Consider the following 15254-nt stretch of genomic DNA (forward strand, 5'->3'; position numbering starts at 1 on the left):
CCTAGAGAGCAACTCCCCCCCACCCCTTTTCTCCCCCTCCCCTAAGCCCAACAAACTTACTAGCTGGAAGCAGCTGTATCAGCTGCCTGTTTAGTCTATGGCCAAATCGCCAAATCTTTTCTGCATCAATTCAGAGCTTTTAATTGGTCTCCTGATTTGATTCGATTCGCATTCAGAGATTCATTCCCTGAATCAGGCCATCTCCTCTGAATTGACTTAGCTACTGAAGCTTCACACACCCTTACAAATTAACTTTGCTGCAGGTTAGTACTTGTAAATGCAAGTGCTGTCCTGCGGTGGAGTTTTTTACACTGCCGGAATACACATGTAGATGCTGACACAGCTGGCTGGGGCACAAGGTTGTTTTAGCGTGGGAGCTGCCTGCTGGCTAACCCTACACTGGAGCACATGCCCCAGCCAGCCCTTCCGCAGCACATTAAGCAAGGTTGGAGCAGCCCTGGGCTGCTCTGACACAGCTTAACATGCTGCGGGCCCAGGCATACTTGTAAACACAGCACCTGGGAGCAGTAAACTCTAATACAATATGCACCAGAGTTTATTGCCTCACCTTAATACCTCGTGTAGCTGCACCCTGCATGTTTTATGGTGGATAAAGCTAACTCAAGCACTCAATTTTGAATATATAGAAGAACAATTAAATATGTAAATAAAAATTAATTGCAGTAGTCTAGTTCAAAATACTTCTTCCATGTTTCCTTAGGGCATGAAAATATCTCTCTCCTGTTTTTTAATCCCACCTAACACCCGTCTTCTGTATTGGAACTCTCTTGGATTCTCCTTTGCACCTGAAACTAGGTTACATTTGTTCTTAACAATATTTGCTGTCATAGTATTGTCTTTTTCAGGCAGTAATAGTACAGAAGTATTGATAGTTTTTTACAATTAGGATTATATCTTATACCAGAGCTTCTTAAGCTTTTTTATAGCGTGGAATAAATCTCAATGGGGAAATTGACTTTAAACCACGTCCTTTCTGATTTGTTACTGTGAAGATCACCTCCTCCTCATTCCAAATCATATAACATTCTCTTACCTACTACAGAATAACTTACCTTTAAAAGTGCTAGAAAGATTTTAAGCTTTTAATTCATTTTAGCAGCTCAAGGAAGAGATGTAGTTCTCCATAATGACCCACAGAACACAGTTTAGGGAATATGTTTATAATATGCCATAGGTTGGGTAATATCAGTTTATCCGAAACAATTAATGGCTAGTTTGTATGTACTGAATATTTTTATGCAAGAATGAGCAGAAACCATTCCTACCACTTTCAGTTTTGAATGAACCATGCTTCCTTCTCCATGGGTTGAATTGCATCTTTTTGGTGGAGGAGGATTTGAAAACCTGTACAGAGGTACATTCTTCTCTTGCACCTCAGAAAGCCCATCTCTTGGGATTCTTGGTATGGATCTGGGCAAGAGCAAAAAAATTGTGCCCACACTAGGAATCAAGGGTTTCTAATACAGGCAACTCCCGCTTAGCGTGCTCTTAATTGGTTTCTGAAAAACTGAGCATTAAGTGAAACTGAAAGTATTTGTTGACCAAAGATGAAACTGCATCTGTTTTTAATGAGCCACAATGGCAACTGCAAGCATTATAACAAAACTTGCTGAGTGCTAAGTGAAATCAGGTATCAATTTAAAATAAGTGTTATAGCGAAATAGTGCTAAGTGAAACAGTGTTAAGCAGGGGTTGCCTGTACAGAGAGATTCAGCTCATTGTTCTCTCCCATCGTCCCATATTTATCTATGCTTGGGAGACCTGGCTAGAGTCTGTTCCTATGTCAGCTTGCTTTCTGGTTCTTTCTTAGTAATTCTACTCAGTAATAGTAGGCTTATCTCTTCAATAGCTTGAAAACAATCTTTACCCCCTTCTAAATGTACTAATTTTAATTTATCTAGGTCTCTTATTGTTTTTTTTAATTCCAGAACAGAATAAAAAGTAGCCTCCAACCAGTTTGGTCTATATAAGTCATTATTTTTATGTGCTTGCACTGAGTTTTTAAATTTTTCTCTGGGCAGTGTTATTAAAATTGAGGCTATTTTGCATGTCAAAAGGCAATTAAGATTGCTCAGGCATGTGGCACTTGAAGTATCCAAGACTTATCATACAGCAACTTTTGACAGTGGGTAGAAGAACAACATTACAATTATGCTGGGATATATATATATATTTGTGCTTCATAAGCTGTGATCATAAGCCAATCACTGAAATGTATCATGAGTAAACTTTCTCTGTGATTGAGGCTTTTCCATAAATCTCTGATCCAGAACTCACAAAATCAGTAAAAGAATTCATGTCAGGTCATTTTTACCTCTATGATATACCTTGCATCTTTCCCTGGAGCTCTTGATAATGTCTAATGCTAGGTATAAATTAGAAGACCAGGTGCACTACTGGTCTTATTATATATAGCATTTTTTATGTTTCAGGGTTGGAAAAAAAGTACTGTGGGCTGACTAAACTCACCTAATGCCACCTGGAACTAAATGCTAGGGTGTGCTAATTGGGTTTTTTTTGGTTTTTTTTTTTTTAAACAAAAATGAAACCCTTGGTCCATTGTTTAGTCTATGAGAAAAAGAACATTGACAAATGAGCTATAATTCCCTTCTCAATATCCTAATATCTTGAAGTGTGGATTGAATATGCAGTAGAACTACATCTCAAAGTGTTTACAAGCAAGTTATTAATTTTGTGACATTGAAAAGTTATTAAGGATTTTTTTGTTTCACTTTTTGTTCTTTTAAGTAAAAGCTTCTGTCTGTAACTATATCAATTTTTTTTAATCTTTTAAACAAATGAAGTGTGTCTTTTATTTTGTATCTTCTGTCTAGGCCTGCAAAAAGGGAGTTTCTGTAAGCTAGATACAGCTCTTGAAGATGTGCGACCAATTTTGTAAAGTCTTGAACTTGTCTCTCTCATCAAAGCTACCTTTTCTTTCTTTGTATGCCAAGTTTTTTCATATACTGCTGGGCATGTTTTCTTTTCTTGTATATTACATCACCCCTATGTGCCCTCTCTGTCTTTTGTTCTGACTTACCAGTGTTTATCAAAACTAAAAGAAATCAAAGGTACAAACCATGAAATGCCAAAAGCAAAATTTGTATCCTTTTAAAGACAGATGAAAACCATACCCCCTGTATCTAATTATATTCTACAGCTAACCATTACTTCTCTTAAATCTAGTGGTATTATTTACCCAGTATAAAATACAGTATGGCAATGTGAACTATTAAGTCTCTTTTTCCTTAGTAGTTTTTCAGGCATGCCCACCTACACATTTTAACATTTTAGAACTGAAATGTGGTTTTAAATCCTACAGTGATACTGGAAACAGTACATCACTAGAATGCTACATATTATTACCATGCTTTCAGTAGTTTAATGTTTTGTGGAATTGTAGCTTTTATACATTACCCCACCACATCCCAAAACTGTAACTTTACTTAACAGCACACAGAGTTCCTATATAAGGTCATGCGTTAAAAATTACATTTAAGGAGCATATGGAGTAAATATGTGTCCTCTCTTTAGTAACTTTAAATGATAAGCCTTAGGAAACTGTTATTTGTCAATGCTATAAAGCAGATTGCTGCCCAGTGTTTTCAATTATCTTCAAAGGGTTCTTCACAGGCAGTAATAGTTATATCAAAACCTGAAATTTATTATTCAGGTTCTACGCTGAAGTCTTCACAGTGATTATGTTCCTTTCAACAGAATGCTTTTTATGCTGACTTTTCACATTCTTTTTCATCTTTTTATTATTTCCCCAGAATGGCCACCAAGTTAATACGGCTCGTTAATGACAAGAAAAGGGCTGAGCAGGTTGGTGGCGGCCCCAAGCGGCTGGGCCAGGATGTGGAACTGGAAGAAATGATTGAGCAGCTCCAAGAGAAAGTTCGTAAGCTTGAGAAACAAAATGAGGGCATCCGCAACAAACTCATTTCAGCCAAACAACAGCTTCAAGTTCAAGGCCATCGGCACACACCATATAGCTATGTTCAATCTCGCATTAATACTGGTCTCAAAAAAGTGAATGAAACTGTTGGTATCCAAGACCATGCGAGGAAAGGTATAGTTAAAATCCTTAGCACTTTTAATAGATAATATCCTACTCATTAGGGCTTCTCTGAGGTAGCAAGCACATACCAATTTCTCACTTTGTCTCTTTCATTGACGTAAGTACTTTCAAGAAACGCTCAAGAACAGTTGTGTTTTTTCTTTGTAAAGTAGTGTCCTATTTATTGTGCTATCTTGTTTGCAGTATACATCATCACTAGGTTGAGAAGCTATCATGGTTTTTCAGTTTAACTAGTTATCAAATACAAAGTGTTACAATATATTATCACTTCAGAGTGTTCTTGTTTAAATTAAAGTATCTGTTAAGGGTAAGGGTAAAATATGACGTATATGGGGGGAGGAAAAAAGTTTAACTTTAACACATTACAGCAAAGGTCTACACTTGAACCTTGTTTGCACATATTTTTCCTTATTTATTTGTAGCACTGTCTTCTAGTCTCAAATACATGTGTGCACAATGTGACATAACTTTGAAAAAATTATTACATGCATAGATTTTGGAGGACATGTAATGAAATGCAGTCATATTTCATGGAGAGTTACATTTATGATATACTGTTTTCATGTGGGAAGAAGAAGGGTTTGAACAAAAGTAGGAACAAGTTCTTGCTCTCAGTGCTCCACGTTTTGTTGCAAATGTGTAAGAAAATTAAATTGTTGATATTTTAAATTTTCATGGAGAGAAACTTTAGAAAGTAGTTTTATTCAGATAATTAATTTTATCTATCCAGATAACTTAACTTAAAGTAATTATTTAGAGCCTTTTCCAAAATTCTTTGACTCAACAGGAGTTTCTTATTAACTTCTTCAGGTTTTGAGTCATGTACCTGGCTGGATACATTACATATTTCTCCTTTTTCAAACTTTCAGTTTCTTTAGTTAATAGACTACCTGTGCTTTGCAGTCAATCAATATTAATATTCAGTTACTGCAGATGTTCAACCTCCCAAAAAATAAATGATTCTAACACTTTTAGATGGGCAGTAGTGTTTATGGAGTGTAAAATATTTAACACTCAGTCATTTTTGTTTTTTCATTGATGTTGACAGTTAATTTTTTTATTCCCCATAGTAGATCTTTTTTTTTTTACAGTGCCTTAACTGGAGATAGTGCAGAAACATTATACCAAAAATATTCTATAATGGTATGAATTGCATTCAGTTTGCAAAATTAAACTGCCATGGTCTGGGCCTACTGCTGCAAATCTTGTTCAGTTATATTGTCAGGTAGAGATCCCTTCCATTTGTTTCATGACTCTATGTTGTAGTTAGGGTGCTACATTTTTATTTACTTACTTTATTCATTTGCATCCCAAAAAAGTTCTAATTTGCTTACTTCAAGGTAAACTTCAAACCGGCATCTAGGGAGGGTCTAGGCTAAAAAGCCAAGTGAAAATTCAAGTGCTATATCTGATATGAGTCTGCACTTCTGTAAATTCCTTCTCTAAAGTTTAGGATGCCTTTTGTAGGTTTAGCAGAATGTAACACAAATCAAAAGCTTACATCTTTAATAAGGTACTTTCTGCCCCAACCCCCCCACCCCTCTTCAGCAGGACAAACATACTATACTAAAGTGTTCACCATAAGAGAATCTCTTGAATGCCCTCTCAGCTGGTCCTTTTGCATAGTAACTGGTATAAACACTTTCAGTATGGTTTGGGGAGTACATCTAGGTTACTTGAATATCTGTGGTCTTTGTAAACTTTTGCAGTCCAATAATCTTACAGTAGCTAGAATTTTTGCTCAGCAGGCTGTATTTCAAATTTACTTCTCAGTAGATCAGAGGACCACCATTGCAGCTCTTCTGAGATGGTAGGAATGCTTGAAAAGATCTTTGTTTCCTCTCTTGTCTCAGGAGGCAAGACATGTCCTTAAGTAGTTCATCTGGGACAGCAATTCTTTTTAATGTAATTAACAGCTTCAGGAACACCTTAGCAGACTACTGAGGTCAGTACCACTATTCAGACTGGTAACTAACGGCATTTATACACATACTTTTTTGTTCCGCAACGTGCCTGAGATCTGCTGTTTTGGAGCAGACTCAATTAATCGAGTCTGTTCTGCACGCGAACTGAGGCGAACTGTGCTGCACCACATGCAGTTGTATAAGCAGCAAAATGTGCGTTTGTACATAGAAAATGGCAGCAGGGCACTTTGAACCAAAGCACCACTGATGTATTGTAGTTCAAAAGTGTGCCACTGCCATTTTCTCAGCATTGATGCATATTTCACCGCTTAAACAACTGTAAGCATCTCAGTGACAGGCACTTTTTCAAAGCGCCTGGTGCTACAGCACTTGCATGTGTAAACATGCCCTGTAATCCTGAGTGAATTGCCTGCTTAGTAACAAATAAGATTGCCTGGACATAATTCGCATGTTATGAATGAGAAGAACAGTTAAACAAGGAATACTCCAAATATCAAAGAGTAAGGTACTTGGCTGTTGCTTGGGATAACATAGCTAATTAGAAAGTCAAACCGATCTTTGGAAATATATAAAAGGTCAGGTCATATCAGTCCAAAAGGTGACTTAGTAGGCAAAACTGTTTATTTGTCCATTTCCTGAACTTCCCAGTGTTCTTGTATCTTAAAAATCTCATAATTCACTATTGTAGGTAGCTGTGCTGGACATACTTCGACCCCATATAGTTTGTCTTTGTCCCTGGTTTGTTGAATGTAGTATATACTAAGCTTAAAAATGCACAGTGAGTGTAACACTCCAACCCTACTATAATTAGAAAGCCTTTAAGTAGTGTCATCTGGCTGACATCAGGCATGGGGGAAGCATGTTATATTTTGAATAACCATAGAAGCTAATCAGATTTTAATGATCACAAAAGAAGGTACCCATGTAGATATATTTCACCTCTTTAGTATGTGTGCCAATTAATTGTTATTTTGTTGTTGAACCTTCCTTCACACGTCCCTGTCTTCCTCAAGGACATATCTCTTACCATCTTCCAGGTGTGATATGACATCCTTAAAACTTCTTACTCATTATATTCTTGGCAGTCCAGCCAAACCCAATACTATCTTCTAGGAAGGGAGACAGAAGTGGGGACTTTATTAAACAAACTGCAGGTTGAAAGGTAGAGAAGCTAAGGTGTCAAGCCAGTAGTAGTGGAATAGAGACTTTAGTCTATCCAACACTTACAGCTGTAGAAGGGTGACAGCTGCACTGGTTGAAATCTGGAAGGTGCATCTGTAGAGATTGTTTTATACATTGATGCACTAATTGCTTGATGCTGCAGGTGCTGATTTGGGTACGCTAGTGCTTCAGTTACTGTTCAGCTAACAAGGCTGTTCAAGAAAGTTGTTTCTAGCTCGTTTCCTTCAGTGGGATTTTGTAGAGGCAGTGTCTTGCAGGAGTAAAAAAACAGGGTATTTCCCAACAGTAGTTCACTAGATGCATTCCTTCATAAAGTTACACTGACCATCCCATGTTCACACTAATTTAAAATTTAGTTCCTTTCTAATGCTAGAATCTAAAGGCCTTTTAAATATGCCTGGTATCAGTCTATGGCATGTTAAGGCTTAGGGTTCTGTAGCTTCTTCCATCAGTAGCCCCTCTAGTGTTACTCTGTAGAGGTAGAAAAAGTAAGAGGCCAGAAAAATTACTGGTGAATAACTATTTTTAACATGTCTTTAGTGTCAAGTCTTTTTGTACTGGAGCTGACCTCTGTATTCTCTCTTAAATTAACATAAAACTATGTAGATGGCCCATACCAAAACTTATTTATGACATCTCCCTGTAATTGTGTGTACTTGATAATGTCCTCAGTGTAGTATTGATGTATGAGTGATGTAATGCATATTCTGAATTAATATATCATATTCTATAATTTATTTGATATAAGAAATACTCTTTATATTATCTACATACTAGCCTTAAATATTTATATTGTATATCTGCTTCCTTTATTAAAGATTAGTAAATGCTTTTTCATTAAATTTAATATAAAAAATATAAATCTCTAAAATTGTTGTTTTAGGAATGAGATTTCAAGATTTAGAACTAAGATCCCCTCAACCCATACTCCCAAGATATGGACACAGTTTGCTTGAAGAAGCAAGGGCTGAGAGAAGAAATCTGTAGGTCTTTTTATTATTTTCTATAATTTAAATTTATTGAAGTAAGAGAGGCAGCACATTTTTTCAAGACCTAGAGCTCTTATAAATATGGGGCTTTAGGTTCTAAAACTGCTAACAGTGATACCAGCAACACTGCCAAGAATTCCAAGATTGGAAAAAATAAATATCCTTTTATAAATTGCAGTAGAGAAGGGAATTTAATATGGTAGACTGTAGATATAGTAGAACCTAGAGTTTTTGCAGAGTTATTTTCCTAACTAACCTATCACTATCAGGTTTGCATATTAATGAGGGTTACACCAAGCCACGGTGACCAGCTGCACAGAACTGCCAAAGTGGTCCAACTGTTTATTGCAATGTTTATTTCAAGATATACTCCTCCTCCAGGCAGCTCACACACTCCTAATAAACTCCAGCAAATAGCTGAGTAGCTTATCCCTACTTGAGCCTCTTATTGCAAATTAAATAGTTTGAGAACTGCCCTGATACAAATATTCTACATTGTATTTTTCTCTAGTTACAGTATGGCCAAGAGTTAAAATTACCTTAGGGATTTTATTAACGGTAGGTGGCAAGAATGTTAGCTTTGTTTCATTAAAGCAATGGTGAGTCCTGCATGATAGTGTCCCCTAGCTCCTGGGTGAAAAGAAGAGCCTCAATTGCCTCTCTTACTTCATTTTCCTGCTATTGCTTTAAGTTCCGGTAGCTTATCACTATACAACAAATAAGCTTGATTCCAGTTAAAAGACTGATTTCAAATCATGCTATATAAGAATGATACTTTATTATTGAGTAAATATGCAGTAATCTATGTTATCCAGTTAGGTTCCCCTTCCTTTGGAAGCTGGTGTCCTAAATCTCTGAATCCCAGAAGGCTGGCAAGGGCCAGAGCTATACACATTGAGTGTCCAATCTTCTGTTTTCCTCAGGAACACATCATCTGTGGTAATAAAACTGATAAATGCAAATTTATGATGCTTCAAAACACAAGAAAGGGTTAAAAGCCCAATATTTTCAGAGGTTTCCAGATCCAACACGGCTTACAAAGAACTAACCACAGATGCTTTGACCTCAAGTTGGGGCACCCATCTTAGACACTAGTCAATAGCAAACATATGGTCAGACAAACTCAAGATACAACATATAAATCTACTAGAGTTAATAACTACCAACTGTAGCCAACTCACCAAAAGTTTTATAGTGGAAAAAGCTTGTAATAAAGACAGACAACAAGGTAACTACAAACAGTATTGCCTCTGTGAATACAGTGGGGAAAAATCTGAGATTACTTTGCCAAGAAACAGTCAAAATCTGGAGGAACTCAGTTACCAGTATACCCTTTTCTAATGTATGTGATGTGTTGACATGATCATCCCTTGGTGCAAACCCAGATCAGATGACAGTCAATTGAGATATCACCTCTACAAAATAAAGTCTACTATTCATAAAAATTAATAATTTTGATTTGGAACCCCAAATTGTACTGGCCAACACTGTCTATCTCTAAATATAGGAATAAAATGGGGTTCCTTGTTTTAGTCCATTAAAAAGATTAACATATCTATCTTTAAAATGTTCAAAATGTTTTGGTGCCATAAAGTTAAGAATGTCATGCCTACTATGTCATGCCTTAGTCAGCATCTTTATGCTGGACAAATGAGAACTTAATTCTATTGTAAATGTGGCTGATATATAAATATCTAACGTTTCTGATCTACATGATCTAAGCATGAGCATAATACTACATTTTCTCATATATCACACATCCACAAATAAGCCCTGCACCTTGTTTTTGGAATATAGAAAAAAGATTTTTCCGGAGTCATGACCAACTGATAAAGTGTCCAGGTAATGTGGCATCCCAAGAAACAGTCTGAGGGAGGCAGCAGGAGTTTTTTGGTATGGCAAGACAGCAACAAATCTAGGCTCCACACTTTTGCAAGATCAGTAATAAGACTGTTACTTCTTTACTGTAAGTAGATATTTATATGAGATTGTGTAAATAATAAAGGGTTGCTACCACACCATAAGTCTTATCAAAATACTTCAGACTTCATGCAGCAGTTCACTTGCGCTGAGCCAGGTCATTTGCTGTTTAGGCACAAGCTACAGTATTCAGCCAATAGCTATGACTGTTAGAGGGTTAACACAAGACTCTGCCCCTTCAGCTGGCTGGGCCAAAGGCAACTGGGAAACACCTTGGCAGCGATTAGAGCGCAGTGTCTTCATGCTTCTATTCCAGCAAAGAAAAATCAGTTTCCACACTTAAAATACACACCCCAGTTTTGAAGGGCTGATTTGGGGGGAAACTCAAATTTCTAAAATTTACTTAGTAACTGTATTTGAAATAAGATTTGAAATAAGAGTGACAGTATATAAACAAGGGTGTAGGTTGTAGCCGTATTGGTGTAAGGACATAGGCAGATAAGGTTTGTTGGCTAAATCTGATACCTTTTATTAGACCAGCTCAAATACTTGGAAGAATTCTTCTTAGCAAGCTTTTAGGTACAAACACCCTTTATATGTAGAAAATACTTTTTTCTTTCTGATTTCTTTTTAGTATCTGATTTTTCTGTTTAATATAGTACTTATTAAAAGCCCTATGAATACAAGCTATTTTGTTGACTTGCAGGGAGAATGTAATAGAGGCACAAAGGGGACATATTGCAGAATTAGAACACACTGGTGAGATGCTCAGGAATCAGCTAAAGAAGAAAGAAACAGAGTTTGAAGACTCTCTTCTACAGCTGAAGGAGCAACAAGCAACAGGTCAAAGGTATTATTGAACAAATGAATTTCCGTATCGCAAAGCTATAATGCTTTATATATGTATTAAAGAAAATTACAAAAAGAATGATCTCCTTATTTATATAAGCTCCATAATTTCTTATCTCTCAAAACTATCCAAGGCACAAAATACAGTTGTTGTTTTTTTAAGGACAAATTACATTTACTTTGTCTTTGTTTGAAGAGCCGTTCTAAGACATGCAACCAGTCTTGTTTTGCATAGTCTATCACTAACCAATTAGTTTGCTGAAAAGACTCCAGGATAACACAATATTTTGAGCTAAGTCAAGTGAACAGAAACCCCACAATCACTTCAAACTGCAATCTCTAAAAATACATTATGACATCCCAAAAAGCTCATTACATTTTGAGCCACTCATCAGTTCCTTGTGATTTTTTTTTTTTAACCTCTATCTAGATTCTTAAATGACTATCTTTGAATGTTTATTAATCCTCAGTGATACTTTAGAAGCTTCTGTGTAGTAAAATAATGGTCTGAAAAGGCAGCCATAAATGCTTGAAAGAAGGTGGCAGGGAACCCTTAGTTGGTATGCAAAATTAAAGACTGTTGTGAGCTGTGTATTTCCTATTTCTTCTCCCTAACTTCTAAAATTTTTCTTCCCTGATTTTTCTTTCTCTTTATGTTTCAATGTATTTTATCTTTCTTTTCCCTAATTTAATAGTTCTTATGTTTCTTTATCTCTTGCCCCTATTCTTTCTTTCCCTTTTGCCTCTTTTCTTCTGTTTTTTCAGCTCAACTCTGTCTTCTTGGTTAGCTACTTTCACTACTAACTCTGCCTAGAATATTCTTTGTTTTCAGCCTATTCTACTCCTGTATTTATTTATCTTTTTCCTCCGTTTCCTAATATCTTATCTCCCTTCCACTAATCTTCCTCCGTGCAGTCTTCTTACATTGTTCTCCTGAATGTCTGCATCATCTCTTCAGTAAACTATTGTACCATATTTTGCTTTTTTTCCTCAAATGCAGAAGTTTTCTGGAACAGCCGTTATGGTTTTTGTTATGTTTGGTTAAGCAGTTATCTACATTGTTATGTTGAAAAATAATTTTCACAATTCTGTTTACTTTGGGATTTTTGTTACAGTTCTGAAAATTTTAGTTGAATCAGTATCTAAAGAAGCCTCTCTCCCAGTATGGGGCTGAAGTAGTCATAGCGTACCGTAACTCCATGTGGAAGAAAATGTGAATGTTGTAAAAAAACTAAATCTTTAATATGCAGATTTTTTCTTCTTTAAGAGTTGCATGGGACAAATCCAAGTGATCCATCTTACTGTATTAATATATTACAGTATTACTTGCTCTCCTTTTCTCAACTTCTGTTTGTTTTACCAAGTTCACTGTTGCATGTTGTTACTTTTGTGACATTATTAGGAAGTTGTAATTGATCTGTGTACAATTTTTTCATGACATAATATCCAGATAACTTTAAATGCTATTAATGGACATCAGTTGTTTAGAAAGAGTCATCATCATCAATTCTAGATGTATTTTAAAGTATAAGGATTGATTTAATTTTTTGAAAATGTGGCACATAACATCAAGTCTTGTGTGTTTCATTTCTACATGTGAATGCTGCTTTGCTAGATACTGCAATTTCTTGAAGTACAGTAGCCAGAAACTAATAAAATAAATTGTATTTGATGTCAGCTGACATACATTTCAGTAACTCTCTAGAAAATGTGCCCCAAATTAATTTAGTACTTTAGAGAGATATTCTAAATGCATGCCATCTGTATTAATATTGTAAATTTTTAGTTGTGTTAATAAAATGAATTGTATAGATACCAGTAGTAATGTTAAATCTAGATGACTGCTGTTGGCATGTAAAATTCAGGTTTGAGGTTCTGGAAGTGTATATCCTAGGTATTTTATTCTTCATTCAAAGTGCTAGAAGACTTAGACTATGTATTAGTAATACTAGCCATTTATGATATGTGGTCTTTACAGAAAATATTACTGAAACTTGGCATTTGGTGTTTGACTATTTTAGTTTGTTGCTTTCCTGACAAACTTTTGGTCGTCAGATTTCCCTTATTTTGAAGTTTGAACTAAAATACCCCTTTTATTAAAAACACATTCTTGTTATCCTTGTTGCCCATAGTGAACAATAACCCACTTTTGTATTAACAAAAGTCCTGTATAGCTTGGATGTCTGGAAGCTTGGACCAAATTACATTTAAAAATTTAAACAAAAATTAATACATGTAGTGCAAGGCCTTCTTTTAGAAAAGGCAAACTAAATGTAAAAGAACTCACTGGAACCATGTGCATAAGGATATTAAAAACAGAAAATATAATTTTATGTGGATAATAAATCATAAATGCTATCAGAACAGTTACAAAATGTGTTAATAGTTAGTCTTAGCTATGCCTGGGGAAAGACATGGGAAAATATCTAAAGGAATTCTAACTTATTTGATCCAACAGTATGAGAGAGTTTTGTATATTCTGTCCTTTCTGAAGTGTTCCCTCACTTAAAGGGTTTATGCAATGCAATCTCTGTGCATATGCTTCAATATATATTTTTATGTACAATTAACCAAAAGTAGAAGTACAAGGATGCCATTTCTTAGTTCTTTTCAGATTTGGCAGAGATCTTCCCACACAGGAGTTTTTCTCCTGGGATCTCTGCAACTGTGCTAATACAGGAAATACAATTTAATTTTGAATTTTATTATAGAATCACATTACATGTCATTTTGAATTGTAGGACTTAACTGAATCTAACCTTATCTCCTCTGAAAAGATGTAAGAAATATCATTGCAATATAAAAGGCTAGAGCTATTAAAAGCTGCTCACACTAATATGGAAGCTTGGAAAACGAATTATGTGTTTCTTCATCCTGCTTTCATATCAAGTGTTCTGAAATTTTTATTATATCTGAGGTCCCCTCCTTGTCTTCCGTTAGACTACACTTGGCTGCCATCTGGGCATATCATTCTCCAAAAGGCAGCGCATCTGCTATTAGAAATATGTTGCCTTAAGAATCTGATAAGCGTCTCACAATTCTTGAACTTGTCCCACAATATCGTCTCAGCCTGTGCTCAGAAAATTAAGATGCTGTGAGCCTTTAGGAGAAAATTCTTTATGTTCTTTATAGTTAGGAGTATTTATGATTGCAATAATGTTTTCAAAAAATGAGAGAGGTACAGACTATAGTGGCTTTTCTGTGGGCTGTTCTAACTTGGACTTGACATACCTCAGCTTCCAAAGCCCCCTAGAATGCAGGAACCACGCAGGTAATTTAGTTACCTTCTTCCTTCCCCGTCTCCTTCCCTATTCTGTGCTGCAGTTTTTATGTAGAGCTTGAAGGATCATAGCCTACAATCATAGCATATAATTCAACAAGGTTATATTGTGCCTTTATATAATTATTGTGGCACTCGTGGCATATCACTTGTGGCATATCATTGCTTCAGTTACTTTTGTTTCTTAACATTTCCATTAGAATTTTTTAGGGGCATATAACTTTGACTGTTTTGAACTATAAGAGGGAGAAACTTGGCACGTGGATTGTTAGGCTGGAAGCAGTTCTTAAACACAAAATATAATTTAATTTACTTTGGTTATTTTTAATTTAGAGATGGGCAAAAACATACTAATCTTATGGTCAGATGATTTCTATGGTGCACGCTGCTGAAGCTAAAAAGCTTTAACTCTGAATAGTTACGTTTGCAAGCAGCTAGTCCTTCAAATAACTTCACTTGTATTTTCCAAAAGTATATTTCAAGATAGTTTCGTGGAAGAAAACACCCTAATCTTATTGCAGTTGATCAACATTTTTAGTTAAGACAAACTGCAGGTTCAGCCCTATTGAATATGGCTTTATATGGTCCATGAAGTACTTTTTACTGCAATTTTTGCATTGTAGCAGTTATAAACCCAGATGAGAGAGACTCAACATGATATAACTAATATGGCTAATAACTAATTCATAACTAATATGTTCTGAAATATGTAATATTTTCCTTTTCTTCTGTTTTACTGTGGGTTCATTATGTAGAAACGTTTGCGATCTTCTGGCCTACTTGGTATAGCAAATAGGTATTGTTTCAGTAAACATCCATGTACTGCTCTCAGTCTTGCAGCATTGTCCTAGTCATATGGAAAGAAAGACAAGATGCAAGGAATATGGTTTAATTAAACCACAGCTTTATTAGCCAAATCATCTGGGAATTACCTGTAAAGCTCATACAGCATAGGTCATGATTCCTTCCTTAATCATTCCCATCTGATGGAGTCTGTCGTCAGTTTC

General features: G+C 35.7%; 1 protein-coding gene across 1 annotated transcript in view; it reads left to right on the plus strand.

Annotated features, from left to right (window-relative positions):
• The window catches only part of RPGRIP1L (RPGRIP1 like), a 138651-nt gene that overhangs the window by 6983 nt on the left and 116414 nt on the right, over window positions 1-15254 (plus strand). Inside the window, exons 3-5 of the mRNA XM_019535713.1 lie at window positions 3795-4093; window positions 8093-8192; window positions 10825-10968. Coding sequence (XP_019391258.1) covers window positions 3795-4093; window positions 8093-8192; window positions 10825-10968 — 543 coding nt within the window. The remainder of the gene's footprint in view (window positions 1-3794; window positions 4094-8092; window positions 8193-10824; window positions 10969-15254) is intronic.

Source organism: Crocodylus porosus, unplaced genomic scaffold (genome assembly GCF_001723895.1).
Source record: "Crocodylus porosus isolate Cpor-Errol unplaced genomic scaffold, CroPor_comp1, whole genome shotgun sequence".
Taxonomy (NCBI): Eukaryota; Metazoa; Chordata; order Crocodylia; family Crocodylidae; genus Crocodylus; species Crocodylus porosus.